We start from the raw sequence: 27,499 nt of genomic DNA on the forward strand, positions 1-27,499 counted from the left end.
ATAACTCAAAATGCCCACAGCGGCCGAAGTACATCAACACAGGCAAACTTTTTTACCAAAATGAATCTTAAACAAACCAGACAACCGAAATTCAATGATGCGAAGATTGGAGAGCTCAAAGACCCAATCCAGCTCAACAGGAGCAGCTCTCTTTAATACTTAACGAACTAGTAATCGTAGTCAAAGAAACTAGACACAAGGTGAGTACATCACATCATAATCCTGAAGAGCCTCAGAGGCCCAGCTAAGAGAAAAAGGACAAAACAGCAACATCCAACCAAATTTGGAGCTAAAATGTGACCCAAACTCTACCATCCTTATACAATACCAAAACTAAATCAGTCACCTTCCGACATCCACTCTCTTTCGATTTGAATGGTGACGTGACTTATATTGTACTCTCTTCTGATGTAGTCTACGACCTGGTCCAGGACCATATCGGCGTTGGTGTCGCGCTTTATTTTGACGTGGCAGGCTAATAGCACCTTTCCAACCGTTATAGCCCAGATGTGCAATTCATGGACCGCAATCACTTCATCCATCTCGCAAAGTCCCCTCTCGAGCCTTGTCGCATCAATCTCTCTAGGCGTATTCTCCATCAAAACCTCCAGAATGTTACGGAGCATCCTTATTGTTGTCCCCAGCACAATTACTGAGAATACCAGGGTGCAGATCAAATCGACAATCTTCCACTCAGGCTTAATCCATATAACCGCACCGCCAATCATCACACCTACACTTTGAATCGAATCCCCTAGTACATGAAGATAAGCACCTTGTATGTTAATATTACGCTGCTGCTTCTGTTTGGTTCCAGGTTCTGAGTCACCTTCGGCTTCCAAGCAAGTCTGCAGAAGAGGTTCGGTTTGATTTGTTTCGTGGCCGTGATGCTGATCAGCATGTCCTTCAGAACCTTCTCCATGATGATGACGGTGATGTTTCTTGATAGTTAATCCATGAGTATGCAAATCACCATGATCCTCGTGGCTATGAGCATGATCACTATGTCCATGTGCATCATCTTCATCATGCCCATGACTATGTCCATGACCGTGGTCACCATGACCGTGACCGTGACTGTGATCATGACCCAGTAAGAGCGCCATGGCAATATTCACGAGAAGACCAAATGCAGCAATAATGAACATGAGAAAGCCATGAACTTCGGTGGTACCGTTAATAAGTCTATCTATTGCTTCATACACAAGAATCCCAGCAAGTAGCCATATAATCTGGATGGAGACAAGTGCACCAAGAATTTCAATTCGGAAGAAGCCATAGGACTGGCGTGGAGTTGCCTCCCAACCTGATGCCCAAAGAGAGAACAAGGATATTGCAAATGAAGCAACATCCGACAGCAAATGCGCCGCATCCGTGAGAATGGCAAGACTGTTGGCTTCAATACCACCAACTACTTCTACGCTCATGAAGATCACACAAAGCACAACCACAATCAAAAGTTTCTTCATCGAGGTTGACCTCTCTCTTGCATCTTTCGAACTATTTCTAGCGTCTGAAAAACCACAAGGTGCCTCTGCGCATACCTTACTACCAACCTGGCTCGTTTCCATGGCTGACACATCTCCACACACTTCGATGATGTGTCCATGTTCAGAATCGTGTGTGCTCATCTATAGCAAAAGAAACAACCAAGTGAGTCGAATACCCAAAGTAAGCGATGGCCCCACAGCTAAAGGTACACTGAAGGATAACAGAGTAAGAGTAAGCCTATACCAGGAAATCTTTAATGGTCGATCTTATTTCCTCATCTAAAGTTGGATGGTTCCACTAAAAGAAAAAGGAGATGCCAAACCGAAGTTTACCAAATATAGTGAGACGACTGCATTCCCCAAATTTACACTGGCACTCTTGGGCCTTGTCCAACCCAAGAAATGATAACCCCCCGTCCAACCAGAATTAACAAGTATTTTTTACTTGGTTTCTGTGTCTTTTTTCATTCTAAGGAACTGAGAATGTTGATGCAGTTAATCCTCACACGTAGCCCCTAACAACACATGGCGCCACATTATAGGCTGAAATGCTTGCCCAAAATGAAAAATACCCGGTCTACTTTGATTCCTAGTGTTTTTTTTTTTTCCTTTTTTGGTCAGAACTTTGATTTCTAGTTTGCCTATTTCATTTTGGGCAAGCTTTTCTACGGATGGCGAGGCACCATGTGTTGCTAGCTGTATATTAGGACTGATTGTAGATGGACTAGACTAACATCAACATTTTGTATTCGCTTGAATTACAAAAGGACACAACAAATAAGTCAGACATAATTTATTTACTTGGTCTGAGAAGTAACACTTTCTTCACTTGGGTTTACATGCAATGAAGAATCCCTGCACTATCAGACCCGATATGGAGAAAGTATTTCTCGACATTCTTCAGCAATATCATCTGTCTCAACATGTCTATGGAAGTCTACTTAGATCATCCATGTGGTCACTGAACAATATATGTCACATCCACGACCATATGACATGCTATAAAAGTTGGATGTTAACAGTGACAACATAGACATACAGTGTACCCACTTAAAAACTCCTTTTGTAGGTTCGAATCTGCCCTTCGTTACGTTATAAAGTTTGTAGACATCAACAATCCTCCAAAATACTAGAGCTACTCGAAGCGCTAGCTTATATACTTAAAAAGGTCTTTTCTAGAGTGTAACTGTTCCTTTGCCAATGCATCCAGCATCACAGACTATAAAGTCCTCAAAACATGTCAACATCCAGAGATGATTTCACCTTACAAGATGAGATGATCCACGTGGTTTCTATCTACCTTGAACGGTTTCAACTTCAATCCATGAGATTTGACCCACCAAACATTCTATAACAAACCCTCAAGCTATTTCACGGTGCATCATGCCTAAATATTTCTCCCTGTTCCTCTTTTTTCCAACATTTTGTAGCTCCAAAGTCTAACTGCAAAATCCTTAGGCTGAATAGAGAACGACGAGCTAACAAGTAACGTTCAGTACTAATTTTTCCCAATGAAAAAGGATGAAGCGATCAATTAGTTGGTCGTTAAAGATCAGGCACATCTAAAACCAGCATCGAGCAACAAAGTTGAGTCACAGCTCAAGTCCAATTACCCAGATGACTGGCCTAATAATCCTGACAAATACCCGAAGAAAAAACTCATAACCAAAGATATTGTCAGCCAAAAAGAGGATACACACAAGTCGTAAGGACCAAGCAGATCTGCCATACAAGTCGACGTTATGACGGATATTACCAACACCAACACCGCGCAGATGACAGATCCCGGTCACAAAAGGCTAAGGACGGCCAAATCCCAAACCAAATAGAGTTACTACTCGACGAAACCTCCATTATAAAAAGAAAAAACGAAAGAGAAAAAAAGGAGGCCCAGTGACACTCTGCAAGCATTAGGCCGGCCTCTGTAACACAAGGCAAAATGGACTCTCTTAATCTTCTTCAAAGTCAAGAAAGGTCCCACACCCTTCCAAGTTCCCAGCAGCGTTAATTCTCAACACAGTTACAAACAGAGTCAACGCCATCGAAGCAGCAGCTTCTCTGGCTCCTCCTAATCAGCAAAAATTCGCTCGCATATTGCATCCAACCCATATCTTGAAAAGCTGATCATCATCAAAGTCAACCCTCAAAAGTCGCCCCCCCGAATTCCTACACAACCGCATTAAGCAAGAAAAACAAAAAAAACAAAAACAAACCCCTCCAAGCAAATCCCTTCATCAGCTCAAACCGAACTCGACATCTGTCGACCGCCGGCGACGGCATCAAAGCACGAATCCGAACCCAAGAAAAGAATTGAAAAAACAAACAAACGAGACCAAGGCAAATGGGAGAGAAAAACAAAAGAAACCTTTTTTGCTCCGGGTTGAGCTTCCGAGATAGAGACTAGTGCGACCGCCGGAGCTTCTCGGAGTGGAGACCCGATGCTCCGACTACGTTTCCTCCGTCATCTTCGTCTCCGTGCCTCCCCCTGTTCCGGTTGACAGAGAGTTCAGGCAGGCTACTCCCTCTTAATACTGACGTTTAGGGGGAGGTTAGGCATAACTTAAAAAACCATTTTTAAAATAAGTAAGTCTTCCATTCTTGATAACAATTTATATGCAAAAATTTTCATGGACGGCGAAAATATTTTTCGTCTAATCATTTTTTTTCAAACCATACGGGCAATCGTTTCTTGGATGAAGTTTTCAAATCTTTCATTTTTCACTAAAACGAACGGAATTTTCGCATCGATATTCAAAGTGTCGTGAGCGAGTTTTAAGTGATAATCCGCTTATTCAAATATTCCCTGAAATGCTATAAATCGATATTTATATACTCTATATTATCTTATTGTCGTTGCAATCCTACAACGTGAGATTATTACGTTTTTCTATTGATTTCCAGGTACTTATGCTTTTTGTTTCGTCAGTGATGCTTGTCTAATTCGTGAGGGCTAATTAAAAAAAAAAAACCACAAACTTTAGGTCGAGTGACAATTCTGACCTGAGCTTTTTTTTGTTCTGTAAAAAAGTACCAACTTTAGATTGAGTAACAATTTTGGCCCAAACTTTTTTTTGTTTTATAAAAAATCACCAATTTTCACTATTCTCCCAAATATGGCCTCTTGTTGACTTTCTGTTCGAAATCACCCTTGTTTGAGAAAAAATGTTATGATTGTGAGCTTGGCGGATCTCGTCCATGGCATTTGTCGACAGGCGTTGGTCTACAATTTCAAATTATGAAGTCGACCAAAGAAATTCAATCAGGAGATCTTTTGACTTCCGGTGAAGTGAAGGGGATGAACAGTTTCACTGTTAGTCTTGAGTTATGGCTCAAAGAAAAGACAATGAATAGTATTTTAAATCCAATCGCAAGCCACGTGGATTTATTGCTAAAGTGGAATAGTCAAGTTGGATAATCAATAGTTATAAGTCAAGGAGGTCGATTTGGGATTTAAGTGAAAGTTTGTGATTTTTTATAAGACAAACAAAAGTTAGGGCGAATTGTCACTCGACCTAAAGTTAGTGCTTTTTTTTTTTTAATTAGGCCAATTCGTGATGAAAACATATATTTATCACAATATTTGAATTCGGCTTTTGCCGGGTCGGGTACTAAAAAAGCCCGACGCCGAAGGTTTTTTTCGCTTTCCTTTTCCCAATTTCAATTTTCCCAACATTGTCGGTTAATTTTTTGTTTTGGGATATTCACGAGCAATATTTGGTATTGAATAAATTAGGGTTAATACCACGAAAAACGCAAAACCCGTAAACATATGATAACTTTACCCAAACTGGTACACATGTGACATCTTTACCCTTCGTTAGTTTCTATTAAATTTGACTGTTATATTGCTAAGTTGGATGACATGACAGTTGACGGATGTACTAGTTTAGGGTTTTATCCTCCGTTTACCAGTTTGTGATTTTTCATGGTATTAATCCAATTTGACGAAAACTAATGAAAAGTAAATTTGTCGTAAATGTATTTATTTGGAGTTTGTCACAGGTGTACATTTAGGGATTTTAGAGGTCAAAAAATTAATTTGAGATAAATTTATTATGAATATATTAGTTTGAGATTTTTCGTAACATTAAACCGTGGTTAAAGGATGATCGGACCTTAGTCCGATTTGACTGTTAGGAGGAATATCCCAATCGGCTGGAATTAATTATAAACGAGAACACTAGCCGTGTTCATCTGGAGAACATAATCGAATTAAACATTAAACGACAAAAGAGAGGAACAAAACGATAACGACTCCTGGGACATGATGATGCAACCCAAAAAAATATATTTATTTTTTATTACTATTATTTCAACTTTTAAAATCAATCATGGGTTATAGGGATAATTATTCAAGCAATGTGCTTTGGCTTTTGGCTAAAATACTTTTTTTTTAGGGAGTGATTCCATGAAATATCTTTCGTTTTCGGACCGTCGTTGCGGTGGTACGAGTAGAGTTAAAGTGGAACTTGACATGTATCTAAGTTCTTTGATGCTCGAGGGGCAAAGTTTGACGGAACTAATTTTTTGTTATTTATATGATATGTTTCCGTAAAAAATTTTATGAGGTATTTGTCGGAACGTGCTAATTTCGGTTAACAAAAAAAAAAACAAAACAAAACAGCTTTACAAATCAAATATCGTCACTTATTAAACGGAGGCCCTTAAGTTTAATCTAAAGAAATCCCGGGCGGGATCTCTATTTTTTAGGCCTTAACCAGCTCGAGCCATTCCCAGGAGAAATCGGGCCTAAGTTTGTCGCGAATGAACCTATGTAATTACTCCCTCCTGTCTATCGAGTGCGTGGAGAATATCATATTGTTACATGCAATCCGTGATGGATTGGGTTAATCACTAGGGCTGAGCGATTCCAAAGTGGGGAACCATAGAACTGACTCTATTACTGATCGTCATTCCGGTCCGGTTCCAGGTTTACTCGGGAACTAGTCAATTTCTTTTTTTTTCATTTTGTTCAATTCCTTAGTAGGACAAACTTTGGTAAAATATCCCCTTGTTTACAATCTAGGCATATAGCAATTACAGCAATATAGTAGAGTAACAAAATGGAGAGAAGTATAGTAAAAAGCAAACAGAAATATAAAACAATTGCGTAGCGTCGAAACCATCCCTTAGTCAAGCAAAAAAAAAAGTAAAGTAACAACAGGAGTACAATCCCCAAAAGTAACAATCTATAAAAGACAGAACAAAAACCACAGCATCTTCAACTACGTTATGTTGTGAAATGTTGAAAGCCGTCGACAATATGAAAGATTTCAATTCTTTGAAGGAGGTGGAGATCAAACAATGCATGTCCGCAAAAAGTTTGCCCAATGTGCCCGCATTCACCAAGTTAGAGACATATTGGATGTGGCCAGAAGCTGCAAAACGCACCATTCATTCGGGGAAGCAATTGCGACTTGAAACCTATCTTATCGGAACTGGTTCCCAACTTTTCAAATCCAAACCTATCCTCTAAATACTGGAACCGGACAAGAATCGAACCCAGTTCCAGGATGCTCACCCCTAATAATCACCGTGTTGAGAGGGTAAGCGGTCTAGTATAAAATGCCACGTGATCTAATGGCATTGCTCTCGTGCGATCCTGAACTCGACGTGTACAAAGCGAAGGGATCATCATCATGTTTCGAGGTGGAAAAGAAAGGACCCGGAGAGAGTTCAAGACTCTAGCAACGGAGGCAGGCTATTCTGGCATTCGAGCGGCATATCGTGCTCACAACTTCTCCCTCGTTGAGCTTTGCAAGAACGCCGAATCCTGCCAATTATATGCTCTAGCAGCCTAGCAGGCTAGTACATTGCCCAGCTCATCAGTAGATAGGAAAGCTCAGCAATTCATGTATGATTGATCATGTACAATGAAGAGATTAGTTACACGCACGCACGTACAGAGAGAACACGATGTAAACCTCTGTTTACAGGATGTATTTTGGCTTACCAAAAGTGAATTTGGGAGCATTATTAAACTAAGCAACGTTGGGTGATTCCAGAGCGAAGGAACATCCCGCTATTTTGTTGCTTTTCCTTCTTGCAAATTTTGGACCACCAGTTAAGATTTCAACTAATATATGGCATAATCAATGTATTCCAATCATTGTGTAAACAACAACATCATCTCCAACAAGCTTGAGCAGCACTGTAGTCTCGCCTATCAACATGATTCCTACCAAAACGCTCGACTTGTATGCACTTCTGTATCTCTACCGAATTCCTTATGAACAGCGGTTACATCAGACAGGTATGTTTCGGCATGGCAGAAAGGTGCACAGGGCTCGAGCAAATTATTTTCAAAGGATGAGCGGATTTCGTTTTCCTACTAATGTTGTCATCAGTAGTTCTTGAACTTTCCCAAATTAATAGTCGAGAGTTAAATCATCCAATCATAGATATCTGGATTAGTAGAGGCTCATAACTCAAAATGCCCACAGCGGCCTAAGTACATCAACACAGGCAAACTTTTTAACCAAAATGAATCTTAAACAAACCAGACTACCGAAATTCAATGATGCGAAGATTGGAGAGCTAAAAGACCCAATCCAGCTCAACAGGAGCAGCTCTCTTTAATACTTAACGAACTAGTAATCATAGTCAAAGAAACTAGACACAAGGTGAGTACATCACATCATAATCCTGAAGAGCCTCAGAGGCCCAGCTAAGAGAAAAAGGACAAAACAGCAACATCCAACCAAATTTGGAGCTAAAATTTGACCCAAACCCTACCATCCTTATACAATACCAAAACTAAATCAGTCACCTTCCGACATCCACTCTCTTTCTATTTGAATGGTGACGTGACTTATATTGTACTCTCTTCTGATGTAGTCTACGACCTGGTCCAGGACCATATCGGCGTTGGTGTCGCGCTTTATTTTGACGTGGCACGCTAATAGCACCTTTCCAACCGTTATAGCCCAGATGTGCAATTCATGGACCGCAATCACTTCATCCATCTCGCAAAGTCCCCTCTCGAGCCTTGTCGCATCAATCTCTCTAGGCGTATTCTCCATCAAAACCTCCAGAATGTTACGGAGCATCCTTATTGTTGTCCCCAGCACAATTACTGAGAATACCAGGGTGCAGATCAAGTCGACAATCTTCCACTCGGGCTTAATCCATATAACCGCACCGCCAATCATCACACCTACACTTTGAATCGAATCCCCTAGTACATGAAGATAAGCACCTTGTATGTTAATATTACGCCGCTGCTTCTGTTTGGTTCCAGGTTCTGAGTCACCTTCGGCTTCCGAGCAAGTCTGCAGAAGAGGCTCGGTTTGATCTGTTTCGTGGCTGTGATACTGATCAGCATGTCCTTTAGAACCTTCTCCATGATGATGACGGTGATGTTTCTTGATAGTTAATCCATGAGAATGCAAATCACCATGATCCTCGTGGCTATGAGCATGATCACTATGTCCGTGTGCATCATCTTCATCATGCCCATGACTATGTCCATGACCGTGGTCACCATGACCGTGACCGTGACTGTGATCATGACCCAGTGAGAGCGCCATGGCAATATTCACGAGAAGACCAAATGCAGCAATAATGAACATGAGAAAGCCATGAACTTCGGTGGTACCGTTAATAAGTCTATCTATTGCTTCATACACAAGAATCCCAGCAAGTAGCCATATAATCTGGACGGAGACAAGTGCACCAAGAATTTCAATTCGGAAGAAGCCATAGGACTGGCGTGGAGTTGCCTCCCAACCTGATGCCCAAAGAGAGAACAAGGATATTGCAAATGAAGCAATATCCGACAGCAAATGCGCCACATCCGTGAGAATGGCAAGACTGTTGGCTTCAATACCACCAACTACTTCTACGCTCATGAAGATCACACAAAGCACAACCACAATCAAAAGTTTCTTCATCGAGGTTGACCTCTCTCTTGCATCTTCCGAACTATTTCTAGCGTCTGAAAAACCACAAGGTGACTCTGCGCATACCTTACTACCAACCTGGCTCGTTTCCATGGCTGACACATCTCCACACACTTCGATGATGTGTCCATGTTCAGAATCGTGTGTGCTCATCTATAGCAAAAGAAACAACCAAGTGAGTCGAATACCCAAAGTAAGCGATGGCCCCACAGCTAAAGTTACACTGAAGGATACCAGAGCAAGAGTAAGCCTATACCAGGAAATCTTTAACGGTCGATCTTATTTCCTCATCTAAAATTGGATGGTTCCACTAAAAGAAAAAGGAGATGCCAAACCGAAGTTTACCAAATATAGTGAGACGACTACATTCCCCAAATTTACACTGGCACTCTTGGGCCTTGTCCAACCCAAGAAATGACAACCCCCTGTCAAACCAGAATTAACAAGTATTTTTTACTTGGTTTTTGTGTCTTTTTTCATTCTAAGGAACTGAGAATGTTGATGCAGTTAATCCTCACACGTAGCCCATAACAACACATTGCGCCACATTATAGGCTGAAATGCTTGCCCAAAATGAAAAATACCCAGTCTACTTTGATTCCTAGTGTTTTTTTTTTTCCTTTTTTGGTCAGAACTTTGATTTCTAGTTGGCCTATTTCATTTTGGGCAAGCTTTTCTACGGATGGCGAGGCACCATGTGTTGCTAGCTGTATATTAGGACTGATTGTAGATGGACTAGACTAACATCAACATTTTGTATTCGCTTGAATTACAAAAGGACACAACAAATAAGTCAGACATAATTTATTTATTTGGTCTGAGAAGTAACACTTTCTTCAATTGGGTTTACATGCAATGAAGAATCCCTGCACTATCAGACCCGATATGGAGAAAGTATTTCTCGACATTCTTCAGCAATATCATCTGTCTCAACATGTCTGTGGAAGTCTACTTAGATCATCCATATCGTCACTGAACAGTATATGTCACATCCACGACCATATGACATGCTATAAAAGTTGGATGTTAACGGCGACAGCATAGACATACAGTGTATCCACTTAAAAACTCCTTTTCTTGGTTCGAATCTGCCCTTCATTACGTTATAAAGTTTGTAGACATCAACAATCCTCCAAAATACTAGAGCTACTCGAAGCGCTAGCTTATATACTTAAAAAGGTCTTTTCTAGAGTGTAACTGTTCCTTTGCCAATGCATCCAGCATCACAGTCTATAAAGTCCTCAAAACATGTCAACATCCTAAAATGACATAACCTTTTTCCATAATTAGATCCAAGAAGCCTAGGCTAGCCTCCTATACAACACTCTAGACAAGAGATGATGTCACCTTACAAGATGAGATGATCCACATGGTTTCTATCAACCTTGAACGGTTTCAACTTCAATCCATGAGATTTGACCCACCAAACATTCTATCACAAAACCTCAAGCCATTTCACGGTGCATCATGCCCAAATATTTCTCCCTGTTCCACTTTTTTCCAACATTTTGTAACTCCAAAGTCTAACTGCAAAACCCTTAGGCTGAATAGAGAATGACGAGCTAACAAGTAACATTCAGTACTAATTTTTCCCAATGAAAAAGGATGAAGCGATCAATTAGTTGGTCGTTAAAGACCAGGGACATCTAAAACCAGCATCGAGCAACAAAGTTGAGTCACAGCTCAAGTCCAATTTGTTAGAAATATTAAAATTGTTTTTGTCTTTAACACAAACTTGGTCTTCAAGATGACACAAACTTGGTCTTCAAGTTTGACAAACTTGGTATTCAAGAAAATTTCTTTAGGAGTAGTATAAATAGGTTGTCCCCTCCCTATTTGTGTAAGAGTGTGTGAAAAGCCATAGAAAGAGAGAGTTGTGAGAAAAAACTTATAGAACTAAGCTTGTATTCTTCTGTGTATAGTCTGTGCAAAAGGCATTTTGAATATTATTCTCTCTCGTTTGTGTATCTGTGTGCTTCTCACCAAAATCATCAAAGTTTGTCTATATCCTTTTTTTGGTTCCTACAATTGGTATCAGAGCCAGCAATGGCATCCACAAGTTCTGTTCAATTACAACTTCCAAAGTTGAACGAAAAGAATTTCAACAACTGGTCTGTCTAGATGAAGGTTCTTTTCAAATCCCAAGATTTGTGGAACCTGGTGGAAAATATGTCGCGCCCCGTGCCCCACGAAGCATGAGCATCCCGCTTATAGCTCGAAATAGTAGCGCGACGCTCCCAGGTTACGTCACCGACCCGAAACCCAAATCAGAGAAAACACGCCTCATGCGGAAACGACGTATATATAATAAATATATATATACACCCAGACAATTTAAAAGCAATCATGAGTGGCAAGAGATACCAATTACGATCGATTAAACCCCTATATACATTATCCATTAATAAACAAAAAGGTACATCAAAAAGGCCACGAACAAAAAGGGATCGGTGACCTAGGGGTGTCAAACTAACTACCGGAGGGATACGGTCAAAAAGTGTCGGCCCTCACTCCTATACTGATATCTAACCTACGGTACCCAGTCAGGATCAGAACCCGACGACTCCGAAAAACTCTCGAATCGCTCTTGATCCTCCTCAGAACTCATGGCTTCCAACTCTATCTCTGGCTCAGGGTCTTGCTCTTCGTACTCGTCTATGTCCATAGGCTCAGGGGCTTCTGCGTCCACCTGCTCTGGAGCTGGATCGACTATCTCCGGCTCAAAGGCTAATCCACCAAGCTCCTCGTGCTCTTCCTCTTCTTCCACAATCTCGTACTCAACCTCAGAATCAGGATTGCCCTACATATCAACATCTACTACATCACTGTCTGGACACTGAATATCCAGCTGACCCTCTCCCACAAACGGGACATCGGCGGATCTGATGGGACCGAATTCTTCTCCAAAACGATCCCGGAAACACCAGGCTAGGTAATCGTGAGTCTCAAAGTAAGCTAAGCCTACGTCTACCCATACTAAAGCATAGTATCTATAGTACTTCTCCCCGTTCCCCACGGGGTGCACGGTCAACGTACGCTCTATATGGTGGGGAATCCCAAAGCGTAACGGGGCATCATCGAAGTTCATGGCTGGAGATCTGAAAAGTCGGTTTTACCACAACTGTGAGAAAAACTCAGCAAGTAAAAACCACTAATCCTAAACTAGGCTAATGTGCACCTCCAGAGGGTAAATAAAACACATAAATAAATGAACCAGTATAAAAATCAATATAAGTTCACCCGGGCCCACAGCCCAATTCACTACTCTGCCCTGCAGGTTAGACTTTCAATATCCTTATAAAACATATTCAATTAAATCGACCCGAAGGCCACAATAGTTAAACCGACCCGAAGGCCACGACCCGAAGGCCACAATTTCTCCCGACCCGAAGGCCACAATTTCTCCCGACCCGAAGGCCCGACCCGAAGGCCACAATTTCTCCCGACCCGAAGGCCCGACCCAAAGGCCACAATTGAATATAACTCAAGCATGTATATCGTTTCACTCAATTTCAACCAATCACAACTTGATATACAAAACATATGTTCGGGAATTCAAGCCAAATCCTGATATCAAATTTACCAAGCATAATTATGATCAAATTAGACTTATGCCACTCACTCCCGGCATTCCCAAACAATTTCATTCTAGTTCAAGAACTCCACATTTTATCCGCGCAATCCTTTCCAAGGTAATTCAATGCGCCTAAGGCCCGCCTTGGGCACTTTGGTCTCGATAACCATTCTCACCAATTCGGGTTGTTCAATAGGATTATACAAGTCCTAATCAACCCCTAAAATGCCTAAGTTCTTGTCATCAAATAATCGTCCATTAACTACTCAACTTGGACAATTTGCACAAATTCGGTACTGAATGAACAGTACCAGGGGAGGACACATTTTGTCCACTAAACCACAATTAAACACCCTCATTAGGCTCTAGTCTCAAACCCTAATCACCCAACAACCAAATACACTTAATTAAGGTTCAAATAAGCCTAAATAGTCCCCAAAATGTCCAAATCCAAGTCATTGGCACTTGAACTCAATTAGTGAAACACTTAGACAAAATTACACAAATTCGGTGCCCCATGAACAGTACCAAGAAAATCAACATTTAGGCACTAAACCACCTTTAAACCAACTCATTAGGGCCTAATCACTTACCCTAATCATTCAACCACCAAATATACATAATTAAGCCTCAAATAAGCTTAATTGATCCCTACAATGACCAATCCAAGGTCACTAACAATTGAACCCAAATAATTTCACACTTAGACAAATTGCACAAATTCGGTATTCAATGAACGAAGGTCGAACAGAACTCCAATTAGGCCATAATCCACCTCTAACTCACTTCATTAGGCACTAATTAGGCCCCTAATCACCCCACACAACATTAGACATGATTAGACCATGATTAAGCCTAATCAACCCCCTAATTACCCTCTAAAATGCACAAATAAACTAATTAAGGGTTTAGGGGTTTATACTCGCCTAAAATCGACTCGAGGCGACGGGAGCGGGCGGTCGGTTACCGACACGCGATGAGAATCGACGGCGGCGCTCCGGGGGCAAGCCGGCGGTCACGGCGGCGCCGGTGTGGTTCACGGCCACACACACTACCGAAACAGGGGAGCTGCTGGGCGTACGGGCTGAGGATGGTGGAGAGAGAGACGGTGAGGGCGAGGTGGTCGACGAGGGTGGCGCACGGCGGTGGACGGCGGTGCGGTGCCGGCGAGGTGAAGGCCGGCGGTGTTTCTCTCTCTCTCTCGCACAAGCTTGATTCTTTGTGGGGCGAGACGGTCGGAGGGTGGGGCTGGTCGACGGAGGCTGGGAGGCGGTGCGGGGAGTCTTGTGCGGCGGCACGAGGTCGGCGATGACTCCGGCAGTGCGGGCATTCTCAGGCGTGAGCAGTGGGCCGCGGAGCATACGGATAGAGGAACGGCGTGAAGAGGACGATCGTGAGGCTGCTCGGGAGAGAGAGAACGTGAGCTAAGAGAGACTGAGGAGAGAGAAGAAGCAGGTCAAAAGTGGTCAAACTTGGGTGAGTGGAGTCCAAGTGTCAACAATCCAAGGGTTTGGACAATTTGCCCTTGAATCCTATGGCTTAGGTTCACTCCTCTCCAATAATTCAAGGGTATAATGGACAAATGCCCCTAACCAAGGCTGACCAGGTCTGGTTTGGTCTACTTAACCTTAGTTAGTCCCCAAAATTTATCCAAATTTCGGAATAAATTAAAATGGCTTAGGGGCATTTTCGTAATTTTCCGATCCCGGACCGAAATTTCAATTTTTGTCTATACTGGTCCTATATGTTCATGGGAGACATAATACAGTGTCGGATTCGCGAAATTCACTTTCTACGCCTTCAAAAATCGCCTGCGAAGTCCCGGAAATAAAATAATATTATTTTTCCAATTTTTGCAGAAATTCCCGTTTTTGTCCAAAACCACTCTAAATGTATGTGGCCACTCCAAAATGACCTTGGCCGTGAAAAATAACCTCAAACGGCCTCCGAATCCAGCCCCGGTGCCCACTGGGGCAAAACCGTAATTTTCCCAATTTTTGTCGAAATTCCTATTTTCAGCCGTTCTTGTCCCAAACTTACTTGGCCACTATAAAATGACGTCCGTCCTACTAAATAGTCATAATTACCCTTGAAATTTTGATATCGGAGTTCGACTCAATATCGCGATCAAAATAGCTCGTTTTGAAATCTTAAGATCTCTCACTAACGGGTGGCTATTTAGGTGTTACGCGTATCGACCTAAGATTGTCCGAGTCTCGATAGTCTCAAATCTCGAGAGAAGGTAAGAGATTATCACTAGTACCGGGGTCGCGATTGTTCGGATAAAATTTGGGATTCGTTTGTCAGGCGTACTTTCGGTCGTGCGGAATCACCCGCGATCCAATTGTACGTTACTAACTATATCAAATCCATTATCTTCCTAAGATCGGCCCATATTGGCTCAAGATATTCCCTCGACGTTTCTCGAAATCAGTGTCCAATCGCGATCATTTTCTCGGTCTACGTACCTGTTCCTATTTAGCCTTTCCTATTTGGTTAGTATCCCGTGATTGATCAAGTCCGGGCGAGACTCACTAAAATCACACGAGAATTAATATACGCTTTACTGGTTCCGATAACGGGTCAAAATTCAGGATGTTACAACTCTTCCCCCCTTATAAAAATTTCGACCCCGAAATTTGTACTCTAAACTTGTTCCTCGAACAACTGGGGGTGTTGATGTCGCATGGCCTCCTCGCTTTCCCATGTAGCGCCTTCCATCCCATGGTGTTCCCAGACTACCTTGACCATCGAAATCGTCTTATTCCGTAGTACTCGATCCTTCCGATCTTCAATTCTGACTGGTCTCTCCACGTACGACACCCTGTCGTCCACGTCTATTTCTTCATATCTTAGAACGTGTGTCGGGTCTGGTTCATACTTTCTCAACATCGACACGTGGAAGACATTGTGTACCTGGGACAAGTTAGGTGGCAGGGCAAGCCTATACGCCATATCGCCAATCTTTTCTAAGATCTCGAATGGTCCGACAAACCTCGGACTCAGCTTCCCTTTCTTGCCAAATCGGGATAACCCTTTCATAGGTGACACCTTGAGGAATACATGGTCTCCAACTTGGAATTCCAAATGTCGTCGTCTCTGATCGGCATAGCTCTTCTGGCGACTTTGGGCTATTTTCAGCCTTTCTCGGATAATCTTGACAACTTCCACTGTCTGCTGGATCAACTCTGGGCCAGTAATACTCCGTTCACCTACTTCATCCCAGCACACAGGAGTCCTACATGCTCTGCCGTATAAGGCTTCAAATGGGACCATCTGGATACTCTGTGATATTTGTTATTATATGCAAACTCCACTAAATGCACATTTGTTCTTCCCATTTACCACGGAAATCCAGTACACAAGCTCTCAACATATCCTCGAGGGTCTGAATCGTCATTTCTGATTGACCGTCAGTCTGAGGATGGTAAGCTGTACTGAACTGCACTTTTGTTCCCAAGGCCGTCTGCAGACTTTTCCAAAAATTCGCCGTAAACCTCGGGTCACGATCTCGATGTAATTGTTACCGCACTCCATGCAGTCTAACGATCCGTCTCACATACGCTTCGCATACCTTTCCAATTCGAAATCCTTTCGTACAGCTAAGAAATGTGCCGACTTCGTAAGTCGATCCACAATCACCCAAATGGAATCATGCCCTCTTTGGCTCCTCGGCAATCCGGTTACAAAGTCCATGATGATGTGTTCCCATTTCCACTCGGGAATTTCCAACGGTCGCAGCAGTCCCCCAGGTTTACAGTGTTGCGCCTTTACCTGCTGACATGTCAAACACTTAGCCACATACCTGGCCACATCCGTCTTCATTCCATTCCACCAATAATATTGTCGTAGATTCCTCGGTACATTTTCATCTTTGCCCGAGGGTGGATATCTTTGTAATTCTTTGCGGTGAGCTTCTCTTAGTATCTCTTCCTTAAGCTCGGTATCATCGTGTACACACCATCGTCCTCTAAATTTCAGGATTCCATCCTCGATACTTGGAAATCGGCTTCCTTGTAGCGGCATCCATTTCCACGATTTCTGAATTTCCCGATCCGTGGGCTAGGCGCCTTAATCTTGGCACCCGAATCTCGGCTCGATTCTCAAAGTAGCCAGCAGATTTGACACATGGCCTAATTCAAATTTAAATTCTGAGTCTCGAAGCTTTTCTAATAACGTCCACTCCTTGATCATCATATGCGCCATACTTGATTTGCGACTTAGCGCATCCGCCACTCGATTCGCCTTTCCAGGGTGGTACATGATGTCGCAATCATAATCTTTCAGAAGTTCCATCCATCTACGCTGCCTCATATTTAGCTCTTTTTGAGAAAACAGATATTTGAGGCTCTGATGATCCGTATAAATCTGAAACTTTTCCCCACATAAATAATGTCTCCAGATTTTAAGTGCAAAAACAATGGCAGCCAACTCTAGGTCATGCGTCGGATAGTTCGACTCGTGTGGTCTCAACTGACGTGACGCATATGCAACTACTTTTCCATGCTGCATTAGTACACAACCGAGTCCCCTGAGTGAAGCATCACTGTAGACCTCAAATCCACCAGGCCCAGATGGAATAGTTAAGACTGGAGCTGTTGTCAGTCTGTGCTTAAGTTCCTGAAAGCTTCGTTCGCACTTGTCGTCCCATTCAAACTTAACCTCTTTTTTCAGTAATCGCGTTAATGACATGGCTATCGACGAGAATCCTTCCACGAAACGTCGATAATAACCGGCCAATCCCAAGAAACTCCACGATTTAGTCACCGATGTCGGTCTGCGGGCCACTTGAGCCTTTGCTTCAATCTTAGTTGGATCCACGAGATATTCCTTCTCCCGATACAATATGTCCAAGGAATGCTACCTTGCTAAGCCGAACTCGCATTTCTTGAACTTCGCATAAAGTGCGTGCTCCTCAACGTCCGTAATACTTGGTCAAATGCACTTCATGTTCTTCCGGACTCTTCGAGTATACTAGAATATCGTCGATGAACACAATGACGAACGGTCCAGGAATTCCTTAAAAACTCTGTTCATCGAGATCCATGAAAGCTGCGAGGGCATTCGTCAAACCGAATGGCATGACTGTAAACTCGTAATGCCCATACCTCGTCCTAAATGCGATCTTGGGTATATCCTCCTTCCGAATTCTTAACTGATGATACCCGGTCCGTAGATCAATCTTGGAGAACACTGACGCTCCTTGCAATTGATCGAACAAGTCATCAATTCTTGGCAGTGGATACTTATTCTTTATAGTCACCTGATTCAACTGCCGATAGTCTATACATAATCTCAACGTCCCGTCCTTTTTCTTTACAAATAGGATGCGCTCCCCATGAGGACGCACTCAGGACGAATGAACCCTTTATCCGGCAGTTCTCGCATTTGGACTTTCAACTCCTTTAACTCCGATAGGGACATCCGATATGGGGCCTTAGAAATCGGCTCAGTACCTGGGGCCAATTCTATTACGAACTCCACTTCCCGTTCTGGCGGTAAGCCTGGCAATTCCTGAGGGAAAACCTCGGGGAAATTGCACACAATAGGGATTTCTTCCAACTTGGGTTCCGCTAAGGTCGGATCCTTAACATTAACCAAATATCCTCACAACCTTCTTCGAGCATCTCGGTTGCCTCTACTGAGGAGATCCAAGGGATCGAGGTTCCTCCTCGGTTTCCACGAAATTCAAACCTAGGATGTCCAATCGGATTAAATTGATTTGTCCCTATTGCCGCAATCCATAACGGCTTTCTGTTTCGTTAGCCAATCCATACCGATGATCACATCGAAATCATACATGGCTAAACACGGCCAAATCAATCCTTTCCTCTACATTCCTAATCACGATTTTACGGTCAAGCACCCCAATGATACTAACACCCTATCATGCAATGGGGGTCGTCACACATAACATGCTTTCAAGTAATATAGGCTCCAGACCAACCAATCTAACAAACTGTTCTGAAATAAACGAATGGGTTGCCCCGGGATCAAATAACGCATAGGCAGCATGATCACAGAGAGAGATGGTACCTGTGACCACGCCTGGCGCGTCCTCGGCATCCTTACGCGCCATTGCGTATACCCTTCCTTGTGCAGGTGGTCTGCCTTGAATAGCCGGTGGGGGATTTCGGCATGATTTCCTACTGCGGGCTGCCGATGTTGTCCTGGGGTCCTAAAGGTCGTTCTTTGGGGACAATCCTTTATACGGTGTCCCAAACTCCCGCAACGAAAACAAGCCCCGAATTTATTTGGCGTCTGGCTGGGTTTCCCTATATTGCTCCTCGGAAGTGGAACAAACCGTCTATTGCTAGCCATCGGCTTCTTGCCGAAGCGACGATTGTCCCGATTCTGATTAAACCTTGAACCCGATGCTGCTGTCCTTTCCATCTGATCTCGCTCCATCGTTTGGGCTCGCTCATACAATTCTCTGTAATCTTTGATATTCAGTAAAAGCATCTGGGTACGAAGATCCGACTTCAGTCCATCCCGGAATCTTCGAGCTTTATCCAGCGGATTTTCAACCATCCTTGGGGCGAATCTGGATAGTCTTGTGAACTCTGCTTCGTACTGAACTACTGTCATCGACCCCTAACGAAGTCTCATGAACTCCGCCATCTTCTTCTCCTGGGCACTCTCTGAGAAAAACTGCCCATAGAAATGCTCGACAAAAATTGCCTGTGTCCTGTTCCATATTTTCGGAAATACTTTATCCTTAATCGCCTTCCACCGGTCGTGCGCATTATCTTGCGGTGGTAAGTCGCCAACGAAATCTTTTCGCCTCGATTACACCCTAACAAGTCGAATGCTTTCTCCAACTCCTCCACCCAACGTGGGGCGGATTCTCGGGTCACCTGCTGCCCGTGAACTTGGGCGGTTTCACTAAGAAAGCTGTTCCACCAGGCGGGTGTATTGGTCTAGTTGCTACCATTGGTTGAGCTTGAGCTTGAGGGCTTGGGCTTGATTCCCATTGATGGCAGGACGCTGCGGCCCAGCTGAGCCTCGGCCGAATGACTATTGCTCTATCTTGGGCCTGTCTGCCCATGACATTCCCTATTTCTCTTAGGGTTTCGATCACTTGTTCCATTCTGGGTCTACTGCAGCTCCAGCATTGACTCCGGGGTTTCCTGCCGCTCTAACACCCGTCTCGAGGTCTTCTACAGCTCTCACTCGAGCCCGACCTCCACCTCTAGTTCCTCTTCCTGTGCCCCTCCTTGGGACTCTTCTCACACTTCCTCCTTCGCTGCTCATCCTTCCAAATCTGAGTGCTCAATTACCTAATATAATTCCGTCCAGGAATTAGAGACCTAAACCAAACAATCCGGTCTAAGTCCTAGGCAAGTATCAATACAAAAGTAATGAAACACTCAGCATGCAGCTAGCATAACGGCACATAATTTTCACCCAAGAACTCGCACATTTACCTTGGGTCCTGCCGCACCTGCATAATACTGGTTCAATTAATCAACACAACATTCAAACACAAGCAATCTGGAGGTACACTTAGCACACTAGGTCACCCTATGGCTACCCATGGTCACTCCTCCTTATCACTCCAGGGTTCGACCAGAATGGACCGAGCTGTCCATGCTCTGATACCACTTCGGACGGGGATGTCGCGCCCCGTGCCCCACGAAGCATGAGCATCCCGCTTATAGGTCGAAATAGTAGCGCGACGCTCCCAGGTTACGTCACCGACCCGAAACCCAAATCAGAGAAAACACGCCTCATGCGGAAACGACGTATATATAATAAATATATATATATACACCCAGACAATTTAAAAGCAACCATGAGTGGCAAGAGATACCAATTACGATCGATTAAACCCCTATATACATTATCCATTAATAAACAAAAAGGTACATCAAAAAGGCCACGAACAAAAAGGGATCGTGACCTAGGGGTGTCAAACTAACTACTGGAGGGGCACGGTCAAAAAGTATCGGCCCTCACTCCTATACTGATATCTAACCTACGGTACCTAGTCAGGATCAGAACCCGACGACTCCGAAGAACTCTCGAATCGCTCTTGATCCTCCTTAGAACTCATGGCCTCCAACTCTATCTCTGGCTCAGGGTCTTGCTCTTCGTACTCGTCTATGTCCATAGGCTCAGGGGCTTCTGCGTCCACCTGCTCTGGAGCTGGATCGACTATCTCCGGCTCAAAGGCTAATCCACTAAGCTCCTCGTGCTCTTCCTCTTCTTCCACAATCTCGTACTCAACCTCAGAATCAGGATTGCCCTCCATATCAACATCTACTACATCACCGTCTGGACACTGAATATCCAGCTGACCCTCTCCCACAAACGGAACATCGGCGGACCTGATGGGACCGAATTTTTCTCCAAAACGATCCCGGAAACACCAGGCTAGGTACTCGTGAGTCTCAAAGTGAGCAAAGCCTACGTCTACCCATACTAAAGCATAGTGTCTATAGTACTTCTCCCCGTTCCCCACGGGGTGAACGGTCAGCGTACGCTCTATATGGTGGGGAATCTCAAAGCGTAACGGGGCATCATCGAAGTTCATGGCTGGAGATCTGAAAAGTCGGTTTTACCACAACCGTGAGAAAAACTCAGCAAGTAAAAACCACTAATCCTAAACTAGGTTAATGTGCACCTCCAGAGGGTAAATAAAACACATAAATAAATGAACCAGTATAACAATCAATATAAGTTCACCCGGGCCCATAGCCCAATTCACTACTCTGCCCTGCAGGTTAGACTTTCAATATCCTTATAAAACATATTCAATTAAATCGAACCGAAGGCCACAACAGTTAAACCGACCCGAAGGCCACGACCCGAAGGCCACAATTTCTCCCGACCCGAAAGCCCGACCCGAAGGCCACAATTTCTCCCGACCCGAAGGCCCGACCCGAAGGCCACAATTTCTCCCGACCCGAAGGCCCGACCCGAAGGCCACAATTTCTCCCGACCCGAAGGCCACAATTGAATATAACTCAAGCATGTATATCGTTTCACTCAATTTCAACTAATCACAACTTGATATACAAAATATATGTTCGGGAATTCAAGCCAAATCCTGATATCAAATTTACCAAGCATAATTATGATCAAATTAGACTTATGCCACTCACTCCCGGCATTCCCAAACAATTTCATTCTAGTTCAAGAACTCCACATTTTATCCGCGCAATCCTTTCCAAGGTAATTCAATGCGCCTAAGGCCCGCCTTGAGCACTTTGGTCTCGATAACCATTCTCACCAATTCGGGTTGTTCAATAGGATTATACAAGTCCTAATCAACCCCTAAAATGCCTAAGTTCTTGTCATCAAATAATCGTCCATTAATTACTCAACTTGGACAATTTGCACAAATTCGGTACTGAATGAACAGTACCAGGGGAGGACACATTTTGTCCACTAAACCACAATTAAACACCCTCATTAGGCTCTAGTCTCAAACCCTAATCACCCAACAACCAAATACACTTAATTAAGGTTCAAATAAGCCTAAATAGTCCCCAAAATGTCCAAATCCAAGTCATTGGCACTTGAACTCAATTAGTGAAACACTTAGACAAAATTACACAAATTCGGTGCCCCATGAACAGTACCAGGAAAATCAACATTTAGGCACTAAACCACCTTTAAACCAACTCATTAGGGCCTAATCACTTACCCTAATCATTCAACCACCAAATATACATAATTAAGCCTCAAATAAGCTTAATTGATCCCTACAATGACCAATCCAAGGTCACTAACAATTGAACTCAAATAATTTCACACTTAGACAAATTGCACAAATTCGGTATTCAATGAACAGTGTCAGAACAGAACTCCAATTAGGCCATAATCCACCTCTAACTCACTTCATTAGGCACTAATTAGGCCCCCTAATCACCCCACACAACATTAGACATGATTAGACCATGATTAAGCCTAATCAACCCCCTAATTACCCTCTAAAATGCACAAATAAACTAATTAAGGGTTTAGGGGTTTATACTCGCCTAAAATCGACTCGAGGCGACGGGAGCGGGCGGTCGGTTACCGACACGCGGTGAGAATCGACGGCGGCGCTCCGGGGGCAAGCCGGCGGTCACGGCGGCGCCGGTGTGGTTCACGGCCACACACACTACCGAAACAGGGGAGCTGCTGGGCGTACGGGCTGAGGATGGTGGAGAGAGAGACGGTGAGGGCGAGGTGGTCGACGAGGTGGCGCACGGCGGTGGACGGGCGGCGCGGTGCGGCCGAGGTGAAGGCCGCGGTGTTTCTTCTCTCTCTCTCTCTGCTTTGAAAGCAGTGGCGTGGGGCGGACGATCTGAGAGGGGTGGGGGGGTCGACGGAGGCCGGGGTGGTGCGAGGGTCTTTGTGCGGCGGCTCGAGTCGGCTAGCTCCGGCAGTGCGGGCTGTTCAGAGCATGAACAGTGGCGGCGGAGCATACGGACAGAGGAACGGCGTGAAGAGGACGATCGTGAGGCTGCTCGGGAGAGAGAAGAACGTGAGCTAAGAGAGACTGAGGAGAGAGAAGAAGCAGGTCAAAAGTGGTCAAACTTGAGTGAGTGGAGTCCAAGTGTCAACAATCCAAGGGTTTGGACAATTTGCCCTTGAATCCTATGGCTTAGGTTCACTCCTCTCCAATAATTCAAGGGTATAATGGACAAATGCCCCTAACCAAGGCTGACCAGGTCTGGTTTGGTCTACTTAACCTTAGTTAGTCCCCAAAATTTATCCAAATTTCGGAATAAATTAAAATGGCTTAGGGGCATTTTCGTAATTTTCCGATCCCGGACCGAAATTTCAATTTTTGTCCATACCGGTCCTATATGTTCATGGGAGACATAATACGGTGTCGGATTCGCGAAATTCACTTTCTACGCCTTCGAAAATCGCCTGCGAAGTCCCAGGAATAAAATAATATTATTTTTCCAATTTTTGCACAAATTCTCGTTTTTGTCCAAAACCACTCTAAATGTATGTGGCCACTCCAAAATGACCTTGGCCGTGAAAAATAACCTCAAACGGCCTCCGAATCCAGCCCCGGTGCCCACGGGGGCAAAACCGTAATTTTCCCAATTTTTGTCGAAATTCCTATTTTCAGCCGTTCTTGTCCCAAACTTACTTGGCCACTATAAAATGACGTCCGTCCTACTAAATAGTCATAATTATCCTTGAAATTTTGATATCGGAGTTCGGCTCAATATCGCGATCAAAATAGCTCGTTTTGAAATCTTAAGATCTCTCACTAACGGGTGGCTATTTAGGTGTTACGCGTATCGACCTAAGACTGTCCGAGTCTCGATAGTCTCAAATCTCGAGAGAAGGTAAGAGATTATCACTAGTATCGGGGTCGCGATCGTTCGGATAAAATTTGGGATTCGTTTGTCAGGCGTACTTTCGGTCGTGCGGAATCACCCGCGATCCAATCGTACGTTACTAACTATATCAAATCCATTATCTTCCTAAGATCGGCCCATATTGGCTCAAGATATTCCCTCGACGTTTCTCGAAATCAGTGTCCAATCGCGATCGTTTTCTCGGTCCACGTACCTGTTCCTATTTAGCCTTTCCCATTTGGTTAGTATCCCGTGATTGATCAAATCCGGGCGAGACTCACTAAAATCACACGAGAATTAATATACGCTTTACTAGTTCCGATAACGGGTCAAAATTCAGGATGTTACAAAATAGCTACACTGAAGTAGCCGATGCTGAAGCATTCGAAGCTTTAAGAAAGGAGGAGAAAGACTCTTTGGTGGAATTTCGGAAGAAAGATCAGAAAGCATTATATGCGATCTTTCAAGCCGTGGATGAAACGATATTTGAAAAAATATCGAGTGCAGAGACCGCGAAAGAAGCGTGGGATACTTTGCAAAAATCCTACAAAGGCGATGATCGTGTTAGGCGGGTGCGGCTCCAAACACTTCGAGGAGATTTCGAGTCTTTACGCATGAATGACTCTGAATCTATCTCGTCGTACTTTGATCGTGTGCAAATTATCGTTAACCAACTGAAGGTTAATGGTGAAGAACTCCAAGATGTTCGAGTTGTAAAAAAAATCTTAAGGTCTTTGACTGAGAGATTTGACTATGTTATTGCGGCGATCGAAGAAGGCCAAGATATATCAACCATGACATTGGAGCGGTTGATAAGTTCATTATGCTCGCATGAGCAAAGAATGAATCAGAAGTCCATCGGTTCGAATCCCGAGCAAGCATTGCAGAGTCGAGTCGCTCACTCAAATCGAGGAGGCCATCATGGTGCCCGAGGTCGTGGAGGTGCCCGAGGTAGAGGTGCAAATTTGAATTCCACGGGAAGGTATAAAACACGTGACAAATCAAGGGTCAAGTGTTTTAAGTGTAACAGATTCGGACATTACAAATCTGAATGCCGAGCAAACATAGGGTACGAGCAGCCAGAACGTGTACATGTTGTCGATGCTGATGAGAATCTGGTGTTAGCATGCAAAACGGATGACTCGAGTACCATGGATGCCAATATCTGGTATCTCGATACCGGGTGCAGTAATCACATGTGTGGCCGAAAGGAGCTATTCTCGCAATTAGACGAGACAGTTCGTGGTGAAGTCAACTTTGGGAATAAATCAAAAATTCCCGTTTTGGGCAAAGGTAACATTGATATCAAATCAAAAAATGGTACTGATGTTACTATTGCAGACGTTTACTTTGTACCAGGACTTTTCTGGAATTTGCTTAGTGTTGGGCAACTTTCCGAAAAAGGTCATAAAGTTAATATTGAAAATGGAGTTTGCACTATCAGAGGTGAAAACAATAAGTTGATCACAACGGCGCAGATGACGAAGAATCGGGTGTTCCCTCTGTCCCTTCAGACGAATACTCTGTTGAGTTTTCAAGCGATGGAAAAAGATAGCAACTGGCTGTGGTATCTTCGATTCGGTCATCTAAATTTTCGTGGACTAAAATTACTCGTCCAGAAAAAAATGGTGACTAGCATGCCTTTGATCGACAGTCCAGACCACCCATGTGAAGGATGTCTTGTTGGAAAACAGCATCGAGAATCCTTTCTAGTTGGAAACGCTAGAAGAGCCAAGCAGCCTTTGGAGTTGGTACATACAGATATATGTGGCCCTGTTGAGGTGGAATCAGTTGGACAAAAAAGGTACACGCTAATTTTTGTCGATGATTTTACCAGAAAAACATGGGTATATTTCTTAAGAGAAAAATCAGAAGCTTTTGGCAAATTTAAAGAATTTAAAGTCTATGTTGAGAAACATAGTGGCTTTAATCTAAAGACGTTGAGATCGGATAGAGGTGGAGAATTTACTTATAATCTACAACATGAGATTATTACGTTTTTCTATTGATTTACAGGCACTATTGATTTCTAGGTACTTATGCTTTTTGTTTTGTCAGTGATGCTTGTCTAATTCCTGATGGCCAATTCAAAAAAAAAAACACAAACTTTAGGTCGAGTGACAATTCTGACCTAAACTTTTTTTTGTTCCGTAAAAAAGCACCAACTTTAGATTAAGTGACAATTATGGCCCAAACTTTTTTTTGTTTTATAAAAAATCACAAATTTTCACCCTTAGCCCAAATAGGGGTGTCAAAACCAAACATACTCGAACCGAAACACGAACCGACCCAAACCGGTCCAAAATTTTAAGGTATTTTTTGATTCGGGTCTTACTATGTTCAGGTATACATTTATAAAATGGGTATTGTGACTTGTTTCGGTTCGGTTCGGGTCATAACACGAACCGAACCGAACCGAAACATGTTAGTTTACCAAAATTGAATTGAAACCCCTAAGTATTAATTCGCGATACACTCTCTCTTTCATGAAACGATTCGTCTCTTTCCACAACCCCTCAATCGAGGCCATTTTGGTCTCCCCCATGGTTGCCAGCGTTGATTCCGCCTCGTCGTCCTTCAATGAGGAGGTTTCGTATGTTTTTCTATTAACTTCAATGAGGAGCCTTTGTAAGTCTCTACTCCGAATCATTTGTCTTTTAGTTCGTCGCTTAATTCTGTGGGGGGAAAAGGTATTTATTTGTTATGGCAATTAAGCTCCTTTTCTAGATTGTTGGATGTTGCTGCTGCTTCCGGTGCAATTGGATTCTATACTCTTTTCAGGTGTTAAAGATGGTGAAGCTTATGGTTTAAGTTAAAAAGCTCTTGTACACAAGTTGATTTCAGCACATGCAATTTAGTTGTATTCAAAGTGACGAGTGGCTTAATAAATACCCACTCTACAAAAAAAAAGTTCTTACTAGACTTGCTTCTAAACGCACCCTCTGAAAAACCCACCCAAAAACCCGAAACCCGACCCGACCCGAACCGACCCAACCCGGATTTTTAGTACGGGTACTATGCGATTCGGGTCAGAGAGAGCACGAACACTTATGATTTAGGTCGGGTCGGGTAGTAGTGGAAGCCAACCCGACCCGGCCCATTGACACCCCTAATCCCAAATATGGCATCCCGTTTACTTTCTGTTCGAAATCACCATTGTTTGAGAAAAAATGTTATGATTGTGAGCTTGGCGGATCTCGTCCATAGTATTTGTCGACAGGC

At 43.4% G+C, this 27,499-nt stretch overlaps 2 protein-coding genes across 3 annotated transcripts in view; both read right to left on the minus strand.

Annotated features, from left to right (window-relative positions):
• Positions 1-151: 151 nt before the first annotated feature.
• Positions 152-4,015, minus strand: LOC115667187 (metal tolerance protein 1-like). The gene is made up of 2 exons (XM_056318041.1): positions 3,856-4,015; positions 152-1,631 (listed from the first exon to the last, which is right to left on the minus strand). Exon 2 carries the CDS (start codon positions 1,629-1,631, stop codon positions 339-341), a length of 1,293 nt encoding a protein of 430 aa, XP_056174016.1. The 5' UTR covers positions 3,856-4,015; the 3' UTR covers positions 152-338.
• LOC130139969 (metal tolerance protein 1-like) overlaps positions 152-27,499 on the minus strand; it is a 34,720-nt gene continuing 7,372 nt past the window's right edge. Inside the window, exons 2-3 of one of the 2 annotated variants that reach the window (XM_056318043.1) lie at positions 8,226-9,544; positions 152-306 (exon numbers count right to left, since the gene is read on the minus strand). In XM_056318043.1, the coding sequence (XP_056174018.1) occupies positions 8,252-9,544 (1,293 nt within the window). In that variant the 3' untranslated portion in view covers positions 152-306; positions 8,226-8,251. Of the gene's footprint in view, positions 307-8,064; positions 9,545-27,499 lie in introns of those variants that run through there. The other variant, XM_056318042.1, reaches the window with a different exon arrangement.

Source organism: Syzygium oleosum, unplaced genomic scaffold (assembly GCF_021117445.2).
Source record: "Syzygium oleosum isolate NSW1041296 unplaced genomic scaffold, Sole_v2.1 Sole_v2.14, whole genome shotgun sequence".
NCBI classification, from domain to species: domain Eukaryota; kingdom Viridiplantae; phylum Streptophyta; class Magnoliopsida; order Myrtales; family Myrtaceae; genus Syzygium; species Syzygium oleosum.